We start from the raw sequence: 10541 nt of genomic DNA on the forward strand, positions 1-10541 counted from the left end.
CAGCACCAAAAAACAATTTAGGAAGCCACAGATTTGAGATTTATACGTTACTGAATTCAAACTATACCCCAAAAAGGTACAATAATTCTGGCCACAATCCATTGAACTGATTTATGAACCTACTAATGAGCTATACCACTCCCCAATTTGATAAATCTTCATTTATAGGTTGCACAGGGTTGGAAAAATGTGTGCATATATCTAATTTAAATGTCCTCTAAGCCTTGTAGAACAATTCATCTGAGGATGATTTTACAGAAACTAATTTAGAGATGAACTGGATAAAAACCTTTAAATATATAAAAACCTTTCTACTATTTAGCAATTACTGTGAACATACAATATACTAGGCACTGAAAATGCAGAGATTTGGCAGTCAATAAGGTCTCTACTCTCTTGGAGATTACATTCTAATTGAATGGATTTTGGAACTTCCATCTTGGTACTTTTTAGTTTATTCCAGATCAGATTCATCCTTCTTGAGCTTCTTGTTTGTATATATCTGTTAGAGGTGAAGGTTCTGAATAAAGTCCTGTGGTTCCATTCTTATGAGGCTTCTCTGTGTTTGGTCTCTCAACCACTATCAATCTCTAGCAAAAACCAGCCCTTTTATTAAGCAAATCTTTTATCTTCTATGACAGCTCTGATAATTGGACTATTTCAGCACACATTTGAGATACTAAAACATAAAATTTTACAGTTTATGATGAAGGGAAGTCCTTATCACCCTCATCATCAGCATGGATTCTCTGATGAATTATAAGACTTGAGCTCCAATTGAAGCCCTTCCCACACTCCTCACATGTGTATGGTTTTTCTCCAGTGTGAACTCTCTGATGGGCTTGAAGGTATGAGCTCCAACTGAAAACCTTCCCACATTCCTCACATTTGTATGGCTTCTCTCCAGTGTGTACCCTCTGGTGGGCTTGAAGGTAGGATCTCTGTCGAAAACGCTTTCCACACACATCACATCGGTATGGTTTTTCTCCTGTGTGGACGCCACGATGAGCCAGAAAGTTTGAGGCCCGACAGAAGCCCTTCCCACACTCTGCACATTGATATGGTTTCTCTCCAGTGTGGCACCTCTGATGGGCTTGAAGCTGAGAACCTACACTGAAGCCCTTCCCACACTCAGCACACTGATATGGTTTCTCCCCAGTGTGGACTCTCTGATGCACTTGAAGACTTGAGAACTGACTGAAAGCCTTGCCACACTTTTCACATTTATAGGGTTTCTCTCCTGTATGGATTCTACAGTGAACGTTAAGATCTGAACTCCGACTGAAGCCCTTCCCACAAGTACCACATTTGTATGGCTTTTCTCCAGTGTGGCCTCTCTGATGGGCCAGAAGATTTGAGGCCTGACTGAAGCCCTTACCACACTCCTCACATTTATAGGGTTTTTCTCCTGTATGGACTCTAAAATGAATGTTAAAATCTGAGCTACGACTGAAGCCCTTACCACAAGCATCACACTGATACGGTTTCTCTCCAGTATGGCCTCTCTGATGGTCCAGAAGATTTGAGGCCCGACAGAAACCCTTCCCACACTCCTCACATTTGTATGGTTTCTCTCCAGTGTGGCTTATCTGATGGGCTTGAAGGTGTGAACCCACACTGAAGCCTTTCCCACACTCCTCACATTTGTAGGGTTTCTCCCCTGTGTGGATTCTACAGTGAATGTTAAGGTGTGAGCTATAACTAAAGCCCTTGCCACATGCATTGCATTTGTATGGTTTCTCTCCAGTGTGGATTCGCTGATGGGCCTGTAGTCGTGAACGCCAACTGAAGCCCTTCCCACACTCTTCACATTTATAAGGTTTCTTTCCAGTGTGGACTCTCTGATGGACTTGAAGATAAGAGCTCTGGCTGAAGCTCACTCCACACTCCTCACATTTATAGGGTTTCTCTCCTGGGTGGACTAGCAGAGGACCTTGGCAATATGAGCTGTTTCGGACACCTCTCCCATGCTCCTCATGCTTGTATGGATTCTCTCCAGTACGGACTCTCCGATGATGGGGAGATTGCAACTTTTGACTGAAACCCTTACACAATTCATCAGATTTGTTTGAACTCTCTCTACTGTGCACTCTCTGATGGGCTTGCAGACTGGAAAATCGACGGAAGGTATTATCACATTTTTCACATTTGTAGGGCTTGTCTCCTGCATGGGGTCTCTGGTTAACTTCAAGATGAGAATCCCAAATTGAACCTTTCTTACATGTCTCCCTTTTGTAATGTTTTTTATCAACATGGATTCTGTGGTAAACTTGAAGACGTGAATCCTTGTTAAAACATTTCTTGAACACATCTTCAGAGAGTGCAACATCTTGTTTTTTTAACCAAGAGCCAGTTCCTTGAATATTTATCATGGACTCTTGATGCCCAGTTAAGTCCCCTGTAACCTGTTGCCAGACTTGTGAGTAGAAAAGCTCATCATGGGGCAGATACTGTAACTTTACTTCTTGGAGAGTCTCTATCTCACTTAGATTCTTATTTCCTAAAAGGACAAAGAGAATTCAGAGATGAATGCTCGTTCAGTTATGTGATTAGGCCAATAGCCTAAGGTTTTATTAAGAAGGTTCTATTTTTCTTTATCATCATGCATTAGGTTATCTGTCTTATAAGAGCCCAAAAACCAAGAGACAGTCTACTATGCTCCCATTCACTGCACAATAATGACACCCATTTAGAGTTTTCCTAAGTTTTATAAGTAAGCTATAAGTTAGAGATTTGATAGTCAAAGAGCAAGAATAATACTTCCTAGGAAACCTATACCAAGAAGCTGAACCTTACCAAAAGGCTTGCCTTCTTTTGCTGCAGCAGGTGTCTGGTAAAATCTTCTACATAATTTTTTTGCTTACTGCATGTACAACTGGCTCAGCCATTCAGTCTAGGGTAATTGTTATAGCAGTTGCGACAGACTAAGACAGTGAATTAATGGATTTTAGCATATGTTTACCTATATCCAAAAGAACCTCGTAAACTAGAAATAGGTTAGACACCTAACCGAATAAAGCTGTTCTAGATTGTGTTTCATCACACATTTGTACATTTAAGTATCTCCATAACTAATAGAAAAAAATCCATGTAACCATTATTAACACATTAATTCATTCCACAAGTATTTATAGGAAACCTGCCCTCTGCCAGGTCAATTTTATACACTGAGGATAGACCAACAAAATAGACAAAAATTTTCCTTTCTTCTGAGGTCACATTCCAGTGGGAATACAGTGAGATAATCATGTAAACAAAAATATGTTAATATAATAAGTGGTGATCAATGCTTAGATGTAAAATAAACAGGAAAAGGGAAGCAAAGGAAGAAGGCAAAATTAACAGAGTGGTCATGGAAGGCTTTTCTTCAGATAGGACATCTGAGAAGAGACCTGATGAAGTAAGGAAGGGGCCAAGAGGATGACAGAAGGAAACACCACTCCTTACAAAAAGCAGTCCAAGCAGCAGGTGATGAGGCACAAGCACACTCAGCCTAGCAGAGAGGCCAGTATGGATGAACTGATTGACAAGGAGGAAAGTCACAGGGGAACAAGGAGCAGACAGACACATGAGACATTATAAACCACTTTAGGTACCTGGATTTTACTCTAAACGAAGTAAGAAGTCGTTAGAGGTTTAGAATAAGAAATGAGACATGATCTGACTAACATTCAAGAGTCAAAGAGGCTGGGATTGTGGCTCAGTGGTAGAGCACTTGCCTAGCATGTGTAAGGCACTGGGTTCGATTCTCAGCACCACATAAAAATAAATAAAAATCCATCAATCTCCTTTTTTTAAAAAAAGGAGCAAAATCAAAGTGGAGAGTGGACTATAAGAGAGCACAACTGAAGGGTGAGGGCAGAATAAAGACCACTTCAGTGATTAGAGACCCAGGCACTAGCTTAACTCAGAGCAAAGCTGTGGAGATGACAAGGACAGACACAGAACTGCATGGTTCTCACCTGGGGAGTTACCACTCTGAGTTGACACCTTCTTCATCCAAAGCTCTTCTCTCTCTCTCTCTGGTGTGATGGACTGATGTCCTACAAAAAGACAAAACCAAAATACATTAGAGGCCAAAATTGCTAAAAATTGTCATTCTCCCTGCATCATCTTCAGGACATCAAAACTAGTGTTTATGGGCTGGGGTTGTGGCTCAGCAGTAGAGTGCTCACTTAGCATGCGCAAGACCCAGGGTTCAATCCTCAGCACCACATAAAATAAATAAATAAATAAATGGATGAAATAAAGGTATTGTGTCCATCTACAACTAAAAAAAAAAGCTAGTGTTTTCCAAACTTTCAATCATGACTCAACAGAGGAAATATATTCTATGCAAAGACCCCAAATATGAAGACATTAGTATACATAGTATACATTACTGGAAAAAAAAAAGTCCTCTCTCTCCTCTTTCTCTCTCCTCTCTTCTTCTTGGAGGCTGTGTCATGACCTGCTTTCCTCACCATACTGCTAAAAATAAATAAGTAAATAAATAAATAAATAAAATTTTTTTTTAAAAAGAAATGTCTGTTTTCACTGTACCCTCCCCACTGTCTCTCACACTGCTCTTGGCAATGCGATGCAGTTTTGCAGTTATGGTCACGTACAGTATTTTCTACTGTACTGTATTTCATTAAGAAACATTCATACAAGGCTGAGGTTGTGACTCAGTGGTAGAGCTCTTGCCTAGCATGTGTGAGGCACTGGGTTTGAGCACCGCATGTAAATAAACAAAATAAAGGTCCATCAACAACTTAAAAAAAAAAATTCATACAATTCACTAAATACCATGACCCACTAATTGGAGATGACTGCAATTTGTGTGTGTGTGTGTGTGTGTGTGTGTGTGTGTGTGTAGTGCTGGGGATTGAACACAGGGCCTTCTGCATGTGCGGCAAGCATTCTAACAAATGAGCTATATCCCGAGCCCGGATGACTGCAATTTGAGAAAAGACAAAAATTACAGCAATCATATTGTCAACTTATTCATTTACAAAAAACACATTACTCGGGAGAAAAATCAAAAAGATTTCAACTCTGTCTCATGATGAAAACTCCAAAGAAAACTCCAAAGCCAACTCCAAAGCCCTGCACATCTAGGGACACAGATGTGCCACAGGGAGCTAATGTTCCGCCAGAGCATCTGTGCTCACCCACTGAGACCACATTCCTGAAGTTCTCCAGCATCACATCTTGGTACAGCTTCCTCTGGGCAGAGTCCAGCAGCCTCAGTTCCTCCTCAGTGAAGACAACAGCCACGTCCTTGAATGTCACCACCTCCTAAAACATCAAACAGACTCTACCTAAATGCTGTGGCAAAAATCCACTGGGAGAAGGGTAACACTGAGAAAAGTAGAAAAGATGTGTTGCAGTTCTAGATTCTAAGAGACCAGAGTCAACTTTACCATAATATATGTTAAAGATTTCTTTCTTGTCATAATAAATGCTGAAAAGAACAACTTTTTTGTAAATATTAGTCCATCTAATTATTAGAAGTGAAAATTACAATATCAGTGAATATGCAACTTCAAAATTTGATGTACAGTGACAGGTTTCAAATTTTCCGATTTTATCCTTCCCCCAAAGAATATACATATTTATCTAAATTATCATAGACAACATTGACTTTTTTTTTAATTCTAGGTAATCTAGTTAGTAAAAAAAAAAAAAAACATGTTTTGGTTACTTGCACTTATTTGATGATTAATATCAGATCCTATTTTCATGTATTTACTGGCCTTTTTTATTTTTTCTTTGGTACCTTGCTTATTATTATCCTTTTTCTTATATCCCATTTAGAGTTTTACCTTATGTCTCTGTTAAATTTCTATTAAATATTTTAAACTTTTGTTTTGGGTATATGTATGTATGTGGACATATTAGACATTTCCACCCATATTTTGCTATTATTCTTATATAGCTTTGTGTAACGGCAGTATTTTGCAACTTTAGCACAACTGATATTTTGGGCCAGACACTTCTTGGCTATGGGGGGCTGTCTGGTGCACTATAAGGTGTTTAGCAGCATCCCTAGATTTTATCCACTAGCACCCTCAACTGTGACAAAACTGTTTCAAGATGTTGCCTAGGAAATAGAATTACTCATGATTAAGAATTTTTTTGATAAGAATTAAACACTGTTTTAACTTTTCATCTGAACACTGTTTATCCCCAGAGTTCTGCCTGAATGTGCAGAACTATGAATTATGTCAATAACATTGACAATGGGTCACTGAAGCATGAACTGAGAAGGGCAGTATGATCTGTAGTATCTTCAACCCACCAGGACAACTTTGGCACCCACAAAGAAAGGCCTAAGTGTTGGGAGCTGCTCTGGAAATACACACCCTTAAGCCCTGAACAAGAGATACTGAACAATTATTGTGCCCCACATTAACATTTACCTCCGATCAGATAATGAGGCATGGCTCCAGGAGTAGGCGTCACCCAGTGGGGTTGAGTTACACTCACCTGTTCCCTTGTAATCCCACCCCTTGCCTCATTTGAATGGCTTCTCCCCAATAAAACCAGGTTCAAGGCATGGTCTTTCTCTTTCTTGCCTGCCTTGCCTCCTTTGCAGGACCTGGGTCAGAGGAGCCATCACAGAACCCAAAGAAAAAGGTATTTCTCTGTCTCTGTGTGATTATTTCATGCCAGCCCAGTTCACCAGGAATGACCCTGACTGGTTTAGTTCTGTGTCCCAGCACCTAAATCCTTTACACAGAGAATTCTTTTCCCTTCCCCACTCTCTTATCCAAGTAAAAACTTTAGGAGACTTTCTGAATCAGTTGAATCTTCAGTCTCCAGTGTGAATTTTAGCAGTTTTCTGAAATTCAATAATCCTGATTCTTAGCATTGCACATGAAACCAAGCACTACTTTTTAAGGTTGGTTTGAGATCTAAATGCAATAAAAGTACCTAGCAAGTCTTCTTGTATTATAGCTTTAAAAATTAAATACATTATTACTTCAATAAAATAAATTAATGTAATGGATTTTAAAAATGTAGATCAGGAAGTAAACAAATCTGCAGTGTAACTCCAGCATGGGTAAAAGATATCTAGCTTTATTGTGTGGATCTTTGATTGGTTAGATCATGTTACATCATGCTGTATTTTTATAGTCTATATGCAAAGTACCACATATCAAAAGTGCTTTTTCAATTTAGTGTTCCTCAAATATTAGAAAAAAAAAATAATAACAAAACTCCTTCAAATTCCTTTTGGGGAAAGGCTTATGATCTAGGAAAACTGTACTACACTGTTCCTTAACATAACTGTAAAAATTCTAAACTTCTTAAATGTCCATGAACAGGGAAAAATTATCTCTCAATTCTCCCCGCAACAGAATATGCCAACTTAATGGAATATTAATTGCTGTGGTTTGGATCTGGAATGTCCACTGAAAAGCTCATATATTAGTCAACGCAGCAATGTTCAGAGGTGAAAAGATTGGATTATGAAGAATCAGACCTCGTCAGTAGATTAATCCATTTAATGAATTAATAATTTGAATGGGGACTGGGGTTGTGGCTCAGTGGTACAGCACTTGCCTAGCATGTGTGAGGCACTGGGTTTGATTCTCAGCTCTATATATAAATAAATGAATAAATAAATATCCATCAACACTAATATATATTATATATTATATAATATATAATATATATATTTTAAAGAGAGAGAGAGAGAGAATTTTTTAATATTTATTTTTTAGTTTTCAGCGGACACAACATCTTTGTTTGTATGTGGTGCTGAGGATCGAATCCGGGCCGCAAGCATGCCAGGCGAGTGCGCTACCGCTTGAGCCACATCCCCAGCCCAATATATATATATAATATATATATAATTTGAATGGACTTCACCAGGAGGGGTGAAAATGATAAGCAGGTTAGACCTGGCTGGAGGAAGCAGGTCACTAGAGCATGGTCTTGGAACTATATTTGTCCCTGGTCTCTTCCTGTCTCCTTCCACGTTGTCCCGAGTTGAGCAGATTTCCTCCACCATATTTCTGCCTTGGAGTCAGCAGACCATGGACTGAACTTCTACAACCATGAACCAAAATAAATCTTTCTTCCACTAAATTGTTACTGTCAGGTGTTTTGTTCGTTTGTTGGTTTTGGGGGGCTGCTAGGGATTAAACTCAGGGGCACTCAACCACTGAGCCACATCCCAGCCCTATTTTGTATTTCAATTCAAAGAAAGGGTCTTGCTGAGTTGCTTAGCACCTTGCTTTTGCTGAGGCTGGCTTTGAAGCTGAGGTCCTCCTGTCCCAGCCTCCAGAGCTGCTGTGATTACAGGCACACGCCATCATGCCCAGCATGTCAGGTATTTTGGTCACAGCTAACACAATGATGTAATCATAAAAAATGCTGGGCATATAATAGTTCTTATAAAAGGTATACCAGAATTTTATCTATATAATGATTACAAATATACCATTATATTTACCTGTAAATAAATATAAAACTTTTTGTATCCTATATTTGAATGCATATGAAGAAAACAGCATGGGAAAATAACTGTCATTTTATTTTAAAAAAAATAGTAGAAAATTGGGAGATTTTTATCCACTATTGACTTTTCTATGCTTTTTGATCAAATTATAAAATGATAAAGCAATGAAAATTAAACTATACTAAAAGGTAGCAAGCATCTGGCACCCAAGAGCTTCTCAAATGCCTACTATTATCCTTAATTCTTCCTCAGAAAAAGAAGCTAGATGTATGTAATCTCTCAGAAATGAAAACGACAATTTAAAATGTGGAAAAGTAAGCCCAACTCACCTTGAATTTGGTCATTGTGTCCTCCTCCTTCTGGGGAACACTGAGTCTTAGGAAGGCATAACATGAGAATGAGGGAAAAAAAGCCAAAAGGTTGTTGCTTTCAAATGAAAACCACCTCGAACTTCTGGAGTATCTGTTATTCTCTTAGTCTGTCATGCTTAACTTGATGCCTCTGAAATAATATTTAAGATTTCCTAAATGACTGGGGTTTGGGGGATGTAAAATATAAAATGTAAAATTTACCACTTTAACCACTTCTAAGTGTGCAATTTAGTAAGTGCATTGACAATGTTGTGCAACCACCCACACTGTTCATCTCCAGAACTTCTGTACCACCCCAAACTGAAATTCTGAACCCACTGAGCAATAACTCCCACTCCCAAGCCACTGGTGACTACCTCCTCTGTGTCTATGAGTCTAACTCTATGGATGACTGGGTTGCAAAATCTACCTTGTTAACAAGGTAGGGTCTTAAAAAGACTTTATCATGGAGATAAGGAACTTTAACAAAAACCTGTGTCTCTCTAAGTTTTACTTAACCCCAAATTTGATAATCAATGTCAATGAAATTAACAAGCTAATTATCATCATAATCATAAAAACAATAATGGTTAACATTAAATAAACACTAAGTAGATATTAGAGGCCTTGTGAAGCACTTGGCTCATGTCTCATTTAGGTCCCTCACACATACCTGTGAAGAAGCTACTGTTACGATAGTTAGGTGACCTTTGTCCAACCACCTACACATTGGTGCCCATCCTCAGCTATAAAAAGAAGAAAAACAGATTATTAGCCATAGGATTATTATGGGGAATAAATGAATAAATTCATGCAGTACCCTTGGCAAAGTACCTGGCATTTCAGCAAGTTTTCAAGAAATCATGATGACAATTTTTATACCCATTGACAGGTGAGGTCAAGAGTCAGGAGTGGTCCTTGAATCCAGCTCTCACACCACAGCCAGTGTTGTAAATCTTGTTTCTCTTTTGCTTCTAAAGACAAAAATAAGCAGATGGAAGTCTAAGTCTGACAGAGAGAGAAATGACAGCCTGAGAACTATGGATAAAAGACAGACACGGAAATGGAGAGGACTGCGAAGTCAAAAGGATCTGCTTGAGGGAGATGAGAACTAAGCTATGAAAGGGACAGGCTCTAACCAGCCCATCAGTATTTGAATACTGACCTCTCCACTTGCCAGTACTTTGTGCCTTTGCATCTAATCTAAAAATTGGTAATAATAATAATACCAAACTCATAGGAAAGTCAGTCACAGTGACTAAGTATACATAAAGCTTTTGGAAGTGTCTGGCAGCTTAAACCTTCAATATATATTCCCCAGGGACCAACATGGCTGTTTTATGTGAAAGAGTCAAAATATTCCTTCTTTGGTGCTATGGATTGAATGAATGTGGCCCCTGAAAATTCATATGTTAAAACCCTAATGTGATGTACTGGGCCTCTGGGAGAAAATTAAATCATGAGGGTGGAAACTCCCCGATGAGATTAGTGTCCTTACAAGAAGAAAAAGTGAGGGCTGGGGTTGTGGCTCAGTGGTAGAGCACTGGCCTAGCATGTGTGAGGCACTGGGTTCAATTCTCAGCACCGTATACAATAAATAAAGGCCCACTGACAGCTAATTCTTTTTTTAAAGGAGAAGAAAAAGTGGGCTGGGGATGTGGCTCAAGCAGTAGCGCGCTCGCCTGACATGCGTGCGGCCCGGGTTCAATCCTCAGCACCGCATACAAAGAAAGATGTTG

The 10541-nt window shown here is 39.1% G+C and overlaps 1 protein-coding gene across 1 annotated transcript; it reads right to left on the reverse strand.

Annotated features, from left to right (window-relative positions):
• Positions 1–647: 647 nt before the first annotated feature.
• LOC144250409 (uncharacterized) lies at positions 648–8920 on the reverse strand. The gene is made up of 4 exons (XM_077793208.1): positions 8782–8920; positions 5154–5280; positions 3963–4043; positions 648–2500 (listed from the first exon to the last, which is right to left on the reverse strand). Exons 1-4 carry the CDS (start codon positions 8794–8796, stop codon positions 702–704), a joined length of 2022 nt encoding a protein of 673 aa, XP_077649334.1. The 5' UTR covers positions 8797–8920; the 3' UTR covers positions 648–701.
• Between the last annotated feature and the right edge of the window lie 1621 nt (positions 8921–10541).

This window comes from Urocitellus parryii, chromosome 15 (genome assembly GCF_045843805.1).
Source record: "Urocitellus parryii isolate mUroPar1 chromosome 15, mUroPar1.hap1, whole genome shotgun sequence".
In the NCBI taxonomy this organism is placed as follows: Eukaryota; Metazoa; Chordata; class Mammalia; order Rodentia; family Sciuridae; genus Urocitellus; species Urocitellus parryii.